The sequence below is a fragment of the Tenrec ecaudatus genome, chromosome 11 (assembly GCF_050624435.1).
Source record: "Tenrec ecaudatus isolate mTenEca1 chromosome 11, mTenEca1.hap1, whole genome shotgun sequence".
In the NCBI taxonomy this organism is placed as follows: domain Eukaryota; kingdom Metazoa; phylum Chordata; class Mammalia; order Afrosoricida; family Tenrecidae; genus Tenrec; species Tenrec ecaudatus.
This window is the reverse complement of record NC_134540.1, coordinates 18,027,223-18,045,999: the sequence shown is the minus strand read 5'-3', so window position 1 is coordinate 18,045,999 and position 18,777 is coordinate 18,027,223. Positions and strand designations below refer to the sequence as shown.

The 18,777-nt window shown below is 44.4% G+C and overlaps 1 protein-coding gene across 11 annotated transcripts in view; it reads right to left on the bottom strand.

Annotated features, from left to right (window-relative positions):
* Positions 1-18,777, bottom strand: part of MYCBP2 (MYC binding protein 2) — a 253,443-nt gene that overhangs the window by 21,869 nt on the left and 212,797 nt on the right. For 8 of the 11 annotated variants that reach the window (XM_075562947.1, XM_075562952.1, XM_075562954.1 and 5 more), the window contains 13 exons: positions 18,421-18,578; positions 17,119-17,318; positions 16,165-16,314; positions 11,636-11,796; positions 10,506-10,662; positions 10,121-10,345; positions 8,195-8,260; positions 7,194-7,433; positions 6,836-6,934; positions 5,536-5,616; positions 4,191-4,457; positions 3,262-3,545; positions 451-547 (listed from right to left, as the gene is read on the bottom strand). In XM_075562947.1, coding sequence (XP_075419062.1) covers positions 451-547; positions 3,262-3,545; positions 4,191-4,457; positions 5,536-5,616; positions 6,836-6,934; positions 7,194-7,433; positions 8,195-8,260; positions 10,121-10,345; positions 10,506-10,662; positions 11,636-11,796; positions 16,165-16,314; positions 17,119-17,318; positions 18,421-18,578 — 2,185 coding nt within the window. The remainder of the gene's footprint in view (positions 1-450; positions 548-3,261; positions 3,546-4,190; positions 4,458-5,535; positions 5,617-6,835; positions 6,935-7,193; positions 7,434-8,194; positions 8,261-10,120; positions 10,346-10,505; positions 10,663-11,635; positions 11,797-16,164; positions 16,315-17,118; positions 17,319-18,420; positions 18,579-18,777) is intronic. The other 3 variants (XM_075562949.1, XM_075562951.1, XM_075562950.1) reach the window with 3 other exon arrangements.

The window sequence follows — 18,777 nt, the reverse complement described above, 5'->3', positions numbered from 1 at the left end:
CAAGGTAGTCATTTTATTAAATAACCAGATATATTATTATCACATTAGTAAATTCGGTCTCATCCGGGGGAGGAGGGATTTCTTTGTTTGTAGTAAGACCAGAGAATTTCAGATCAAGGGGTACAGACTTTTAAATTAGAAATCTTTTTTTATAAGCCTATGAAAAAAGTCAAATTTTAAACATGATTTTGATGAGCCAAGAGATAACGAAACAAACACTTAAGCCTTATCTTTCTCCTATAAATCAGTTGGCGGGTTCAAACTGCTGAACTTGAGGTTAGCAGTCAGAGGAGTAATACAGCACCCCACCAGGGTTTCCCAACCTAACAGTGCCTTCAAGTAAAGCGAACAACACTACTAAAGGTCTCGTGGGGATTCCATGGAAGCAGCGGCTTATTCTACCCGTCAGATGAGTGCTAGACCCCACTGGCAGGAAGGACAGGCACTCACTGCGGCCATATCCTTGATGAGCTTAACAATGATCTCTGAGATCTGGGTAGGCATTGAGCCCTTCATCCACCAATGGCTTTCGCCTCGTCGAATGTAACTGCAAAGAAAAACAAGCATAATTGTTATAAGTGAATTTGATGAAAAATGTTATTACAGAGTACAGAATTTTAACTTTTTCTCTATGGAGATATATGAAACTTAATGCTACCAGGCATAAATCAGTATCATTGTCTTAACTTAGTATTCTTTCTCTTCTTGCCAGAAAAACAGCTTGTATCAAGTTTTCTTCTAGTTTTTGCTGGGTAGCATTTTAACTTTAAGCGATTGAATCAATTGAAGTATTTGAAAAAGAAATGACTTCCCAGAAGAATTTACTTCAGAGGACAGCACTGAAGCTGCAGCTCAGGGAGAGGGACATGGCTGAACAGAGCACACAGGAGCCAATGAAGGGGGAGGAGGAGAGTATGGAGCACATCCTGGCCCACCAGGCCTTGAGGCTGATGTCCCTGCTCAGAGCAGCCAATGCACAGAGAGGACCACAGGGCAAGCCCCACTATGAGACATGACATCCCTCACTGACCCACAGCCCTATGAGGGACAACACCGGAGACACAGTGCGGGAATTGTGCCCGACCTGACCTCATCACACCGAGGCAAAACACTAAGCGCATGCAACAGAACAGCAAGAGGAACAGAGCAACAAAGTCCCCAAAGACTACCAACAATAGACGCTGGGGCCAGGGCATGGCACCCCATCAGATTCCACTGGAAAACATTCCTGAAGGTCAACAAACAGACCTTGAACTATTTACAGGCTTTTCTTTTTTCTTTTGGTCATTGTTTTGTTGTCTTTTGTTGCTTTGTTTTGCTCTGTCTTGTTTTTTATGCATATTATTATCTCTGAAGGTCTATGTAGATAAGATAGGCAGGATAAACAATCTGGAGGAGAAAACAACAGGACGGACAATTCCAGGGGGACATGGAAGAGGGGGACGCGGGGGGAAAGGAAGTGAGTATTAACAAACCCAGGGACAAGGGAACAAGTGATCCAAAATCGATGGCAAGAAGGGTGTAGGAGGCCTGGTAGGGTTTGATCAAGAACAATGTAACCAAAAGGAATTACTGAAACCCAACCGAAGGCTGAATGATAGTGGGACAAGAGGAAAGTAAAAGGAAATAGAGGAAAGAAGTAGGAGGTAAAGAGCATTTATAGAGGTCTAAATACAGGCATGTACACATGTAAATATATTTATATATGACGATAGGGAAATAGATCTATGTGCATATATGTATAGGGTTAGTACGAAGATAGCAGATGGACATTGGGCCTCTACTCAAGGACTCCCTCAATGCAAGAACACCTTTTTCTATTAACCTGGAATTCTATGCTGCTCACATTCCCGACATGATTGCTGAGACAAAGCAGGTGCATAAGCAAACATGGTGAAGAAAGCTTATGTTGCCTGGCTATCAAAAGATATAGCGTCTAGGGTCTTAAAGGCTTGAAGATAAACAAGCGGTCATCGAGCTGAGAAGCAACAAAGCCCACATGGACAAAGCACACCAGCCTGTGTGATTACGAGTTGTCGATGGGATCAGGTATCAGGCATCAAAGAACAAAAAAATCGTATCATTGTGAATGAGGGGGAATGCGGAGTGGATGGAAGGGTTGCGGGAGGAGGCGAGCCAGTCAGGGTGCAGTATAGCACCAATGAAACATACAACTATCCTCTAGTTCTTTAATGCTTCCTTCCTCCCACTATCATGATCCCAATTCTACCTTGCAAATCTGGCTAGACCAGAGGATGTACACTGGTACTGATAGGAACTGGAAACACAGGGAATCCAGGACAGATAAATCCCTCAGGACCAATAGCAAGAGTAGCCATACCAGGAGGGGAAGGGGAAGGTAGGGGAGCAAGGGGGAATTGATCACAAGGATCTACATATAACCCCCTCCATGGGGGATGGACAACAAAAAGTGGGTGAAGGGAGACATTGGGCAGTGTAAGACAAGGCAAAATAATAATTTATAAATTATCAAGGGTTCATGAGGGAAGGAGGGAGCGGGGAGGGAGGGGAAGAAATGAGGCGCTGATATCAAAGGCTCAAGTAGAAAGCAAATGTTTTGAGAATGATGATGGCAACAAATGTACAAATATGCTTGACACAGTGGATGTATGTATGGATTATGATAAGAGTTGTAGGAGCCTCCAATAAAATGATTTTAAAATGAAAAATAAATGATCAGAGTATTATCCAAAATCAATCTTTTCAATCCCCAGAGTAGTTATTCCGATTTGCGACCCTTTTCGAGTATTCTGTTTACAAGTTACTTTTGGCTCATCCATCTTCTATAGTGCTACTGAAAGGATAGTCTGTTGATCAGTTGCCACATAGCGATGATAAGTTTAGGCCAGGCTGGAAATCAACTGTATCACTGAGCACATTTGGTGTTTTTGTTTTTTCCTAGCAGAATATCCAGATTAAACTTAACAAATATATTCTCCTCTAATCCACCCTAGAACAGACTTAAAAATTATTTACATAAATCTTTAATTAAAAAAAAGCTTTAATTAAAATGCAGCTTATTTTGAAATATGGTGTGAGGCTGGGGTAAAAATTTTTCCCAAGGGGATCTCTACTTATTCCAACATCGTATATACAGTACACTTACTGGGAATATCATAGTTATTGTATATATTCCCTTTTATAGATGTACCAGTTGTCTTAGGATTCAATTAGATGACTAAGCCAACAGGTGGGATTTGAAATCATGTCTGGGTTTTTCACCGTGAGTCCGTGACCCACCTGGAGTTAAAAACCATTGGCAGGGTCACTGTGGTAACTCCTTTGCCCACGGTGGTGCCTGCCGTCCCAGTGATGGGGGTCCCTTTGGCTTTCAGCTGGACGGTGAGTGCCTTGGCAATGCATCCTAGGAACATGTCCAAAATGCTGAGCTTATTCCAGTCTCCTTTCTCTGTTGAATGGATGATGTCACTGATATCTGCCGGGGGGAGGGATTTCACACCGATGATGCTGGCCAGCCGACTTGGGGTCACTTCTGGCAAAACTCGCCTTAGTAAGGAGGTCACCTGGTAAGGAACATAAGGAGAGAAACTGCCCTTTAAAACGGGGTGTTGTAAAGTCTTCATGTTGTCAATGAGTCTCGCTGCCAATCGATAACTTCCAATGCTCTGAGAAGCAGAGATTTGATTTAAACACTATTTTTAATTCCGGGAGTGGTCAGTATCACTCCAGGACCAAAACCCAAAATAGGGAAGCTTAAAAAAAATTTGGTCAGGACTAAATGGTCTCTGATACACAGAAGTGCTATCAGTCACAACAGATTCAACGGCATCACCACCAACAACAAACTGCAGGATTTCATGCTATCAAGGCAACCGGCAGTCAGACCAACTTACTTGCAGCATATCAGTGAAATGTAACTTTGTTTACTCTTGCACAGTCACATAACAGTGAGTCAAAAAAAGAGGGGGGGTCTTTCCAAGGCTGCTGCTTAGATTCTGAACACCGCCTCTGAGCGAGAGCTGTCTTATATCCTCAACCCTTTCTCTCACCACTGCTACCAAGCAGGGAAGTTTGTTAAAATAAATATAGGCTAAGAACAAAGCATAAGAAAACAAAATAGCAATCTATACCCTAAGGTGTACCCTACTTTGCTGGTGTGACTGTCAAATAACAGAGCAAGCTGAAGGGCAAATGGCGTGGCCAGTCACCTGTCTCTGGACTCTAGGCGAGGCTGTGTGCAGCAGGGAAAAGAGGTCCTGAAGCAGAGTGAGCTGCTGCGCCAGGTACTGCCGGCCGACGTTGGAGCCGCTCAGCGCCAGCACCATGGACAGCAGCTCGAAGCAGTAAGCATCGGAGGCGGCGTCTTCGTCATTTGGCTGAGAGTTGGCGTTTTCTTTGCTTGATATAGCATGCTCCCACTCTTCACGCACCCTGGTGGCCTCCATGCGAATCGCCTGGACGATGTGTGCACACACCTATTTAAAGACAACGTACAAAAACGGGCAGAGCTTGGTGGTTAACCAAAAAGGTCAATGGTTCAAACCCGCCCACCAGCTGGTTCCACAGGAGAAGAGACGTGGCAGGCGTGGAAACGGTACCACCTCCCTACAGGGTTCTGCTCGCCTCTGTCCTGCTGGGCTGCTGTTGAGTCAGAGTCAACTCGACAGCGAAGGATTATTCAAAAGCAAAACAAGAGTGTGCATTGATGCCCTCCACCTTTTACCTTTCCGCTCAGTTCTGGCCAATCTGGCCCTTCTCTGTTCTCACTTAACACCGGTAAGATTAAAAATCAGAATAATTAAACACTATCTAAACACTGATCATCTACAATTTACATCAAATAAAAACCAACTGCCCTATTTTTTCACTTGTAACACCTATTTTTTTCTATTTAACATTCCCAAATATAATGAGTTTAATAATCAATGGCAGTCACAATATAACAGAAATTCCAACAGTCAGTGTCAAATAAACTGAAATTTTTCGCAAAGATGATAAGGCGCAAATAACTTCATGCTGTCATTTATTTTAAGAAAGATTTATTAGTGTAGAAAGGGAAATCAATATTTTGTTTTCACTTTCAAGGCTTTTTAGTATTAGCTGGGCAGCCCATTATAGGATCAATGTAGTGCTGGTTTCCCGCCCCTTCTATTTAAAATCACTAACACTAGTTCAGTTATTACCTACGGTAATTGCTCAGCTAGCAACCCCAATGAATGAACAAAAACAGTGAGAGACAGAACACAGAAAACGCAAATGCAGTCTGACAGAGAGGGATATTTGCCACTAAAAGAAAATAATCTACCTGAACCTGAGAAGCAACCTTGAGCAGTAAGTTAAGAAAGCTCACATGCATGCAGACTCTCACAAGAGACGCAAGGGTGTCCACACACTCAACCCTTGCTGAACAGGGAGGACGCGTCCCGGTCCCGCCGGACCCATCATCAAGGCAGCCGAATGGAGCCTCTAGAAACCTTGGGACCTGTAGCAAACCCTAAAAAGAAAACAAACAGAAACACCCTGCCGACGACACAGAAATGGCTATTAACTAACCTGTTTTTGTAAGTTGGTCAGTTTACTTCTGCTGAATATAATTCCAACCATGTGTTCTTTCAGGTCAGCATCGGACGTTGCCTTTTAAGTAGAAGGAGAAACAGAAATGAAGTGGCTCCTTAAGTAAAATGGGTATGTCGTCTGGCTTTTCAAAGTGAACAATTTGCAGAAACATAAATAATTATGCAGATATTTTTATAAGATGAAGCATACAGGAGTTGAAATCTATGATAAAGAAACGAAGTTTAAAGTTTGAAGATAGCAGCGCCAACCAAAGTGATTATAAGAATAAAATTTAAATTAAAAAAAGAAGAAGAATGAAATTTCATAAACTTAAGAATCCAGACAGAGATGCATACTGTCTTTCATGGACTTCATTAATCTAGACGGCCCGAGTCACTCTGACTCTATGCGTAACGTGTGACCATGACTTGCTCCCATGCTGCTACATTCAGTTGTTAGAAGAGCAATTCAAGAAAATAACATCTGATTAGAAAATCAAACTAACTACGGATGATTGAGATAGGCTAAATCAGTAATTGGTAGGGTTGTCAAATGACCTTTCCAATGGCGACAAAGATGATTAAGAGTGACATGTAAAACAAAGTGAACACAGACGGTAGTCGGGCTGGGTTTCTCTTTGGAGATGAATGAGGTTTTCCTCTTAGAGTGCCAGTGTAGAGCGAGTAAGTAAAGCAATGTCATTTTAGAAGGAATTCCGAGAGCAGCTCTTTCCTGAAGAATGTACTGAATATGTGGTGCTTATACCAAGGTGAATAGCCATGCACGCCAGACACCTACCCCTTGGTGCTCAAGGAACTAGGGCTTCATGGAAGAGATGAATCACATATGTAACTAAATGTAGCAAAAGAGAACCCAAGAGGAGACACATGGAGTTTAGTAGAGACAGAACTCTGGAAGTTACACAGAAGGAAGGTCCATGGAGAACACAGGCATTTGGGGGCTGAACTATGAGGGACAGGTTAGATGGGGAGGGAGGAGAGGAAGTGGTGGTGGGCAGGCAGCACAGTACAGGACTATATGAACTTCACACACATTCACATTTGAACACGACAGTCCAGGCTATGGATCAACCAGCTAGAGTAAATAGTAACAAGTAGTGCACGACTTTTACCGAGTTTCTTCCTTAATTAAAGAAAACAAATAGGAACTACATACCAAGGAAAATTCCATCACTCTTGTTATTTTGCTGAATAAAGGGAAGGATTTGAGAGAGAGAGAGAGACAGAGATAGACAGAGAGGAGAGAGAGATGAAATCTCTAGAATACAAGTAAATACATTGTATACTTTTTCCTCTCCTTCAGGTGATGACAGCAGGGCCTTCTCCTCCTGTTCTGGGGTGGGCTCAGCATCTCCGGAGATGAGCTTTCCAAATACCTGATGAGGCGCACGCGTAAGAACGTGAGAAAGAAAGGAGGACAGGAAGTTACCATAGTGAAAACCAGGGGCCTCACGTGCAGTGGATGTTGCAATTCTTAGTGTATTAATCTACGGAGCCTGACATACATCAATCACTCGTTCTCTGAACTACACAGAGCCTCAGAGCGAGGGGAAGGCTCTTTTCTATCTAGCTAGACAGCTCTGACAGCCTTTCAGTGGATCCTCTGAGGTGAGGATCAGCAGGGAGGACACTCACTTGAGATGTGATCAGTCGGAACACACGCAGGGTCTCGGCTTCACAGTTTCTCTGCTGGGCCACACTGGCCGAGATCTGGCCAGCAATCTTAGTGCTCTCTCCATCCTTCCAGCCCAGCACTTTCACTTGTCGGACTCTCAGTGTATTTTCTGGGCCCTTCAGTTCGATTTTGATGATGTGGTTATCACCTCCTGGAAGTTCACTTGTAACCCAGCCAATGTGCCTGGAGTCCAGATCCACCTGGCAGGATACAAAGGGAGAGGGGCTGACACAGCTGTACCGCGTTCAACACCGCCCTCCACTTAGCTGCTGGGACAACAAGCCCATTACATGTACCCGTCATTCACACCGATGATCTTACTCAAGCCTCGTGAGGACTGGTATTTGTACAGTTACACAGATGACACAACTGCGGCTCAAGCAGGAAAAGGTAAGATATGGGCACAGGGTTAAAATCCAGGACAGACTAGCCGACCGCTTCCCAGCAGGAGCTTGTAGGTGAAGCCACCACAAACCACTCCCGCGACTGTACACTCCCCTCTATCGCCCGGAGAAGGGCCGTCAGAGGAGCAGCAACGGGTCCGCTTTTGTGCATCCTCCTATGGATGTGCATCATTTAAAAGATAACGGCTTGGGGTGTGCTGTCGTTTAATGTCTTTGCTGCTGAAGACAAACTATAGAATGTGTAACTTCACCCTTGTGTGTTATTATTTGTGACATTTTATGGAGGACATACATTTTTTCATGGAGCAAGTTTCAATATAGCTTGAAATGGTTTATGATAATTTTTATTGGTCATAATTTGAAAACTAAGAAATGACCGAAGGCCTCTACGTTATTTATGTAGTCATTCAAATTAATATTGATTTAATAAATGTTAGCCTATCTAAAAAGAGCAGTTAGCGTAAGCAAGCACTATCTTTAGGACTATTTCCCCAAATTCCTCACAAGAGACGTAAGAAGAAATGCTTCCCACGAGTAAAACGTGTGAGGTCATTTACCTGCTTGATTCTGCACAAATCTTCTACTGCTTTGCCGGTTAAGAAGGTCATTGAGGTAACTTTGTTCTAAAATAGACAATTCAAAAGAGTTAGTATGTAGTGCTGTGGCTTAGGAAGTTCGGGTTCCCTTTCACTATCATTCGGGTGAACGCTCCGAGACCAGTTTTTCACTCAACAACTTATACGCACTGCGCAGCACGCCGTCGGTGGCAATCCCCTCCAGTTGCCCCCTCTTCCCACTTCCTCCCTGGGACCCGCACTTCCACAAGACAGGTAGCAAGTAGTGCGAAGTGAAAATGCCTGTGAGCACTGGAACGAGCCACACTGGCAGGACAGCCAACGATCTTAAGGGTGAGTAGCTTTCCACAAAGTCGAAGACCGAGATTGGGAAGCTGCCTGTTGTAAGGCTGAGACCAATGTTCCCCCACAGGAGTATGCGCTTCACAGCCCTCAGTGGTGGGAAAATTGGGGAACACAGAGTACTGATGCCTCCAGGATGCATTTATACAAGGGGTTCCAAAATGTTTGTGCAAACATTTCACTCTCTTTCAATCCTTTTTTCTGACCTCTCTGAAGCTGCCTGTAACTTCGAGGGAGTGTCTCAGAAGGCAAGAGGACATCAGCTAGCACACGGGGTGCTCAAAGCGAATACCGTTAGGATCCCTGCTTCGAGAAAAGGGAAAATGCCAAATTGACTGCAAGTACGGTTTTGAGGGGCACTACGTCCAGGCTTCAAATGTACTGAGAAACAAAGATAATTCTGCACTGAACAGGAGTTCTAGCCAATAAAAAATGTTCCAACATATTACACTGTCCAGTAAGATAAACTAGTTGTACCAGTTGAAACCCTTACACCTGAAGAAGCAATAAGCAGATTAGCTTATCAGCCAAGTCCCTTTTCTGATTCAACACTAGGGAGAAGGACAAGAGTTGGGGGTAGGGGGCCGTGGACTTGAGCTGTGCTCTGACTGCATCCGCACTCTCTGCCACCCACCCTCGCCCTCTGGCTTCTCTCAGGAAAGGACAGACACCCAGGGGACACGAGCAGCCCAGCAATGTATCTGCCAGCAAGCTGACACCTTTCAGGTGGGAAGTGCCCGTCCCTGGGGCAGGTAGTTGGCAGAATTTCCTTCTTGGCTTATGAACCCAAACTAAACCGCATCTGTTGTTGTGCAGCAGGTTCCGACTCACGGTGACCGTGGCTGTGTTACAGAGCAGGAACCACGCCACGCTGTCCTGGCTGTCACTTCCAGGGAGGCCGCTGTCGGGCTCTCTGCATCACCCTCAGGAAGACAGACAATCCCTCCCTTTCTGTGCATGGTAGGCAAGCGCACGGAGTCCCTCTGAAAGGCACTAGGCTAGGAGAAACCAATTCTCAGTCCTTAAGGCTCGCTCAGCTTTTTTCCTCCCATGGGGCTGGGAGGCGAGAGGCGTAGAAACTGCAATCTAATCATGGCCAGAGGCCGAGAGTACTAATTTCAAGAGTAATAATGTAAGTCCAGAGGAAGGAAAAAGTAATTTTTAAAGTAAGTTTTATACTAGGAAGAGGATTTTTCTCTTGGGTTTGAGAGAACTCGTAAGATGCTGAGAGATTATAATAGGGTTTCTAAGCCAAGGGAATAGCTTCAACAAAGGTATGGGGGTAGAGAATCATAAAGCAGGTATGTCTTGTTAATTAGCAGTAGCTATGACAGATTTGTTATCAAATTACATTTTTTGAGTTTGCAATTTGGAGAAACAAAAAACCCCAAACATAATTTTCTATTTTTAGACTGAAGATTTATCTTGGGGATACAAAAAAAAAAAAGTTTGGCTTACAAAGTAAGAGAAGAGAGAGCTTTCTGCTAAACTACGAGTGGGTGTGCGCTGACTGAAGCCCTGGGAAGAGAATTCAGGACCCACAAACACAGTTTCCTCAGTCCTTACTCCGAGGTCGCGGGAATTGTCCACATGGACAGACACGTAGCGGGCGTTGATCCCTTTGATGCAGTTGATGGTGATGTTCTTGGTTTTGTTTTTATCCTCATCTCCCGATTCCCAAAAGGTTTCTGTGGAACCATCGGTCAAACTGCCTATCATGGCAGGTCGGCTTGATGTTTTAATGTCAACAATGCTGGTTAAGTCCTTCAAGCACATTACAATGCATAATTCCTGCCAGGAACAAACATTCATAATTACAACATTCAAAGGGAAAGTAGTCAGGATAAGAAAAAAAGCAGACATGAGAAAATAGAAATATGCACAATGGGCTTAAATAGTTTCCCTTCCATTAATAGCAGAGTCAACAAGGTAACAGCAGCTACACACTGACCTGACTCATCGCTTCAAAGCCAGACTGTATACTGATGCTAAAACTCTCCTCACTATCTCCATCATCCGATTTTGACAAAATATTGTTAATGTGATGAAAGACGTTGCTTTGGTGGAGGAACTGGTGGTCGGATTGCTTGAATTTGAGACTCCAGCATCTGAAAAGCATACGCAATACTTGAAATTATTCTTCTCCACAAATTCTGGAAAAAGTTATTATTTTAAGAAATATTAAACTACCATTTTAAACAATCTTATTGCTTAGGGTTAATAACAAAACCAACAAAAAAAATCACCAGGAAACAAAATCATGGCTACTATCCTCCCCCAACCCCCAACAAAGCTAGCTTATTTGGGGCAAGGTAAGCTCTGAGGAACACTGCGTCTATTTTAAGCATACCTATTGGGTCCATGAAGGTCAGGCACACAAACAAGAAGTCATGAATTTGTTCTGTAAACACGTGTTAAACCAACTATATAAAAGCCTTTCAATTTTTTAGCTTTACCAAACATCTAGATAGAAGACATTTTATGCTTAAAAATATTTTAGGGAAGGGAAAAAACCTGCCTTCTGCTTTATATTTAAGGTCATAGGAAGGCAGGTCCATCAACCTATTTCTTTAAACAATCAATAGTAAAATTCCTTCTGCAAGGTGTGGGCTAATCTGAGAAGCTAAAGACAAAACTCTCATTGTAAGAGAAATGTCCAATCTCAGGATGCTCTGTTCCAGTGACAAGTTAGGGGATGGCCCAGAAGGGAGCTGTACACACACGATCCGTTTTCCCTGGGGTTCTTTTACATTCAATACCGTCTCTTCCCTTTTGTTCCTGAGCATCCATCCTCCAGGCGGCACTGAGGCAGGTGCTATCACGTAGAGACTGCTATAGACAGTGATAACTTACCCAACTTATGAAAAATGACAACTTATCAAAATCACCTCACAAATAACTACGCTCTTTTTACAGGTGTGAGACAAGAGGGCGTTTGGTTACAAATGCTGACAGCAAGGAGGCACTGAGTACACGATTTCAGAATCCCACGCCTTAAGAAGGTCTTTCAACCACTTTGTATGCTCAGTCCCCCACAAACTCTCTGGTTGGGTGCACCCGAGTCCTTAGCTGGAGCGTTACCGTAGCGCCATCTGCTGTAGTGAGCTGCCGCTGGGGAGGGACATCATGAGATCGGAGATGGTCTGCAGCAAGCGGTGGAAGGTGTGGGGCAGCGGGTGCGCGGCCTCCCCCGCGATCACTATGTCGGAGAGGGGATGCTCACACACGCGCGTGTCCTGCTCCTGCAATAAAAGGTCCCAGCCAACTTATCAGGCTGCCTTCTCCGCAAAGAGCTGCTGAGATTCTGATGTATTTTAAAGATCTTTGGGTAACAAAAATACCGTATATATTTGAGTATAAGCCGACCAGAATACCAGGTGCTGCACCTCATTTTACCACAAAACTGCATAAAAATATGCTCAAAACTCTGCTTATACACGAGTATTTATGGTAAGTCACAGTCCAAAACAGACTTCCAGTGAGATGAACTAATTTTGTTTGCATTATTATTTTTAGGAACAAGAATCAGAAGGTTATTCATAATCATCAAGGAAATAAACACCACGTGCACACACGGATTCTAGTGCAATCACAAATCTATTAGTAGGACACATCCATATCTCATGTATGTACAAGCACACATGTGTAGAGGTAAACCTGTTTACATATATGCATACATACATGGTCACAACTTATTATGTATATAAATACCTACAAAACCACAACCAAGCTCATTACCATCAAGCCGGTTCCAACTCCTATCAACGCCTATGGGACAGGGTAGAACTGTTCCTGTGAATGTCGGAGACTAACGTCTTATGGGAGTACAAAATCTCATCTTTCTCTCATGGAGCGGCTGGTAGATTTGAGCAGCTGACCTTTTGATTAACAGCCCAATGTGTTGCCACTATGCCCTTAGGTCCCCATGTAAACACCTGCAAGCATATGCAAATATATGCCTATATATGTGCACATGTTTACATACATGTATATGGGTACATGTTTGTGAGTTTACATATGAGAAACATTACATGTCCTTTGAAGTTGGGGTTACTACTAGCCTATATGGCATTTTAATACAAACTAGGGGGAAAAAAAACTCTACTTATTTTTTAGCAGATGGACCATGACTTGTAGATAGAAGCAGGGGTTAGATTTCACGCTCCTGTCAAGCCCTCAGCCAGATGGCTCTGTTAATGTTATTATCTGTGGACTAACAATTACCAAAAGAAGACTAATATAGTACTTCAAATCTTAGCAGAAAGGAGTTTGCTTAATATCAAGAAAGAGATCAAAGTAGGGTGATTAGTTAAAATTGGTATCTTAGCAAGAGCAAATCAGCTGTGCTTTCCCACAGAAGACCCAAACAGCCCAGCCCTTGGTGGGCGACCACATGGAGAGACAGGGGAGCAGTGGTGTGAGACCGGGCACACACAGTGGGTACAGGGCTCTCGGGTGCACGGGCTCGGTCAAACGGGGAGGAAGCCTTGCAGTTCCAGCGCATTGTGCCACTGTGGGACTCCAGGCCCGTGGAGGGCAGTCACTAGATCTGAGAGCAGATGCTCACAAACAGGAGATCAAGGGCCACCTATTAGTCTGCACCCTCAGGTGGCGCAGGGCTAAGTGCTCATATGCTAACGGAAAGGTCGGCAGTTTGATCCCACTAGTGGTTCCACAGTCGGTGTCTGTAAAGAGCCAAAGCCTTGGGGAAAGTCCGGGGCAGCTCTTCTTTGTTCTAGAGGGCTGCTGGGAGTGGTTATGGGTACAGCAGTGGGTTTTTGTTCTTTGTGTTTCTGGGGTTTTTTGGACTGTGTGTTTGAAGTACAACATTCCTACTTAAAAATGCTGGTTTTGTATTTTTCTTTTTAAACACTAGATGAAAAATAGAGCTGGGGGCTATCAACCTCTAAGCTTTTGATTCTTTATTGGCTTTTGGACTTGCTTTCCCCCCCTAGAATTTTAGAAACAATTGTGGTCATTTAGAAACAACAAAACTACCCATCAGTGATAAACACAGGCTGCTTAGATTCTGATGGACACCGTATAGGCCTTTTTAATCAATTTGGGGGGGGGGGGAGGTTTTTCCTTAAACACAATCAGATGATCAGATGTTTGACATTCCTAGATCGCACACCCTCTGTTTCTGCTAGTAGTGCTTTCAGGATTAGGGAGTCATCCCCACTGACCAGTGAAATCTGTCTTGCGGCACGTATTCAAAGCATGGCATCTTGTCAAAAGCACACGCTCTCTCTCTCTGATTCAAATGCAGACCACAGGTGGACTAAAGTGCATTATTGACTGGTACAGCTGTGTTGGTGGCCCATAAATGAGGCAATCACACAAGCGGGAGTATTCAAGCACAATGGTTTATCCTTTCCTCTACTACAATTGGCAGTGTATCTCAGAGATAACCCCTTATCAGGGTGTTTATGTAACATAACGTTTTCTCTCCTGAGCAGAGTCCAATGAAAGGAAACAGACTTTATTTCCCCGGTCTCATTCAGTAAAATCACGACGGCGCTTTTCAGTCTTTTCATCATGTAAAGAAATTGTGTAAGGAATCAACTAGTGCATTGGTCACACTACACACATATATATGATCAACTCAACTCCTTGCCATCGAGTTGATTCCAATCCACACCAACCCTACATGACAGAGTAGGGCTGCACCCTGTGGGTTTCCAAGGCTAACTCCCTACTGGGACACTCAGCCTCTTCTTTCCCCCGAGGAGCAGCTGATGGTTCTGCTCTACTGCCCTGGAGGGAGCCACGGTGACACCAGAGCGCCTGCATATTATATAAGGAAACAGAAAGGGAGTGAGGAATCATTTTATTGATGTGAATTTTCAGAGGCCTTGCTAAAGCATTTGCTGAGAAGTTATTTCTCCATAGCACAGTAGAAGTATATGTTTCTCTCTTCTAGCACTTACACCTTTACTTTCTGTCTTCTTGTAAGCACCTCCACTGGCAAAAATGAATGTAGAGTTCGCCCTCATCTCTTCTAAAAAAGATGGAGGCTTGTCCTGATAGGACAGTAGGTCACCTAAATTCTGTCAGAAAGTTTTGCTTTTGCCTTACTCCCAATGTGCCCTGGAGGCACCATCCGGGAACTGTTGGCCTGCTAACCACAAGGCTGGTGGTTCAAACCCCCTGGCTGCTCCTCAGCAGAGCGATAAGGCTGTGTGCTCTTGTAAAGATTCTCAGAGCCTTGGGAACCTTACACCGGGGGCCGGGATCCACTCAATGGTTTCTGTTTTCCTCCTAACCCTCCCGTGTGGTCCTCTCCTGCTTCGGCCTGGTTTTTCAGGCTCTCACCACTCTGTATTTGGCAGCAGTAGACCTTGAGTGTTTCCTCAGCTCTGAAGCTAAGAATCTGTGGAGTCCTTTGCTTGCAATGATCTGTTCGGCGCCAGGTGCCCCGGTCCCCACCTTGCGTTTGGTTAGGTGCTCAGCTGGTAACTGAATGCAAGCTGTTCTAACCCACACGGTTGCTCCTGGTGAAGAGCCCCAGTGAGGGCCACCGCTTAGAACAGTCTACGGTTCGTTCTGGTCGGTCACCTGGGCTTGGCTAAGAGTGGAAATCTACTGGAGGCAGTTTAGGAACTCTGGTGGCATCGTGGTTTCGTGTTGCGCTGGTAATTGCAGGGTCAACAGTTTTAAACCCTTAGCTGCTCCGTAGGAGAAAGAAAGGCTTTCTACTCCCACACAGAGTTACAGCCTCCACAACACACGGGCAGTTCCACCCTGTCCTATAGGGTCGCTGTGAGTTGGCCTCGACTCGATGGCAGTGAGTTTGGGTTTGGTTTTAGAACCTAAAGAGAATTTTTATGCAACATTTGTGGACTCTTTTCTCTGTAGCTTCCTTCTTTTATTAATTTCCTGCTTCCCAAACCTGAGCCAAGTTAGCAGCTGCAGAGCTGGATCCGTATTTCTCTGCTGAACAAGACTCACTCTCTTGGCTCGCACTCTTTTCCCCAGAGTATGGAATTTACTTTCTAAAGGCCCTTTACTTCTCTCAAGGAACACAGTCTTACATAAGTTGTTGCCCAGAGCCTATGCGCAGTTGCTTATTAGGGCAGCTAACGCTGATACCACCTGTTTCTTCATAGCTTTAAGGAGCATTTTGCTCATCAGCAAGCTGCTGCTGCTGCTTTTTTTTTTTGGTGATAAACTATAAATGCAATCGAGGAGCTGATACCAAGGGCTTAAGTGGAGAGCAAGTATTCTGAGAATAATGAGGGCAACGAATGTACAACTGCGCTTGACACAATTGATGTATGTATGGTCTGTGAAAAAGAGTTGTATGAGCGCCCAGTAAAATGATTAATATATATATATATATATATATATATATATATATGCAATCACATGGTCACTTATCTGTCATACCATTGCTTCATGATAAAGGACTTTGAACAAAATAATCTGATTTGATGGGCAGCATCTCTATCAAATATAAATCTTACATTAAACAGAATGAATTCTTTGTGCACAGCATTACAGTTCTGCTCTTGCCTCCGGGTTCTATAACCCGTGAACGGGCTCACAGAGCTGGAGCTGCACGTCAGCAGAGATACGGGCACCTTGGGCAAACAAGAAAAAGACCTCACTTGTTCCGTGCTTTCTTTGTTCACTTTATTCTCCTCATCTTCTTCTTCCTCGGGTTCCACCGGCGCAGGGGTCAGTGAAGCCACAAAGTGCCACAGAACGTCATGGAGCGACGTTGTCTGGATGACATTACACAGGAGCCAGTTGAACGCCTGAGTAAAGGATGGGTGAGGAGTTCACGATCAGAAGAGAAAGCACCACAGGACTGAAAAACACAGCGCTTCTCTTACGCTTACTCAGAAACCATGTCAAGCCAGGGATTAAGTGTTGTAAGGAAAGACACTAGGGGAATTTGCCCTAGTGTAAACTGGAGACAGTCACTAATTCTCACCTTGGGTCATAGGGAAAGAAGACTTGGGACATGCGACGCCAACATGCGTTCTTTCAAACCCACTCGCTGTGGAGAACTGTCTGCGGAGTTTATTTACTCAAGCACACATCTGTCTGCCAGTGTGCATTTAGTAACAGCAAAGAAGACCTTTTAAGCTCTACATAAGCAAACCTTGACTTAAATATATTTATATCGTTCCCATAAGCAAAATGACAAATTGCTTGCCTCGCACGTAACTAAGAAGAGAGATTTATTACATAAAAGCATGCAATGTGCAGCCATCCCCGGAGACTGGAGGCTCCAGGCACAAACTATTCCTGGTCTGTTTATAACTTGAGAGTCCTACGTGCCCAGCACCCAACTACCGCAGAGAGCTCCGAGCTCGACTGGTGACAGGGCCGCACAAAGAGACCGCTTCGGGGAGCTTCAGTACAGAAGTCTAAATGTGCTCGTGCTCATCAACCTCGTTAACCTTCACATTATTGTGGGAGGGAGCCCTCGGTGCCTGCCGCTGGTCGACGGCTCTCAACGCGTCAGCATTTTTGTTTGGCAGGAGAGAGGGATCATCGAATAAAACCATTAAATATTTGGATTACCCACTGACTTATTAACTCTGGTCATGTACCTCCATAGCAAAAACTCGACACGCGGATTTACGTAAGGCCTGCTTCATGGCGATTTCAAGGCCTTCCAGATCATGATGCTGGATGACAAAAGCTAAGACTGGCCACTGGAAGTTCCGCTCTCCTTTGGACAGAGAGCTGTGCGCAGAGATCAGCCGGGAGAGCTCAGGAGACGGGTGGCGCAAGAGAGAGGAACCAACTTCTATCAAAAGAAAGGAAATCGTTAACTCGCAGAAAGCGTGTACTGGATTAATTCACCTAGGATGATATAGAATTAAACCGTAAACATTTTGTAAGTACTTTTGCACATCAATAAAATAATAGTATTGCGTTTATTCACTTAAAAAATCACCACTCCGCCTCTTTTTAACATTTGAGACAAATCATAATTATTTGACATTTTATGGAGGAAGTGACTGAAGCTAAGAAAGATTCAATGTCTTGATTTTTGAGACTCATACAAGTATCAAGATATCTAGGGGCATTTGTAATGCAGGACTGAACCTCTAAAGTTCCTATTTTCTAAGCCACTCTGAAAGCTAAGTGCTTTCTTTCCTCCTTCACGGTACTCTACATCTGCTAGCCAGGCTCTCCTGCGGAAGCTCCTCGATGCTTCTCGGCTGCTCCTAGCACCTGTGGGGGGATGCTGCATCGCAACGTGAGTGAAGGTCTGCGGAAGTGCAGAGCCACCCTCCCGTCAAGCTTAGGCCAAAGACTAGCCTCTGAGCGCCTGCACTGTGGAGATCCCCCCTCCTGATACCCTCTTTACTTGGGTGCCTTTATTTCTGAGGCAGAATTCTCCAGTCCCAACTGGGAGCTACGGAAATCAACTGGTTCTTATTGCCTACCATTTTACTGCTTAAGAGCTGCTTGTCTCCCTCCCCCCCCAAAGGTTTATCTTTTCTGAATGGCAGTAGATTCCAGTTACAGGATTCTGTGGGGTAGGGAGGAGGAGAATTGAGAATGCGAATCACTGCAAATGCTGGTTCATGGACACTGTGCAGAAGGGGTAACGCCAGATGTCTAACGGGAGCTGTTAAAGGCCAAGTTATCCTTGCTGAATCACAGGAGGATCTCGGGATATCGCTTTCAAGCATAACGTGAGATTCTGAAAGGCACGTCGTGGAGGTGCCGCACTAGGACGAATGCCGCTCACAGTTTAAAAAGCAATCCACCTCTTCCCCTTCAGATATTAGATGGAAAAACAACAACAAAATAACCTGTGCATGTACCAATTTTTAATTTCCTTTTAAAAATGTTTAGGAGTTGAATCCTTCAGTCACCTAGTTGACTTTTGTGCTCACCAGTGTCTCCGCTGTTGACTCTCCTCCGGGGAATGGCTTTAACGCGGGCGGGTAGGATGGAGTGCTGCTTATCATACTCAGAAGCCACGACCGAGTATGACCTTTGGAAGACTGTCCTTTTGGCCAGATCAGTATCAGTTATGGGACTCGTTTCCAGGCTAAGAGTAGGACAAGAATGGCAGATTGGGAGGAAAAACACAAAAGGTGACAGGTGCTCTGTATTTTATAATTGTAGTCACATATGTAAATCTAGGTGTCAAGTGGAAAAACACAAGCACAGATCAACTTAATAATCTCTCCTTCAATCAGAATTTGGTCTTTCAAAATGAAGCATCATTTTGACTGATGTCAGACTCT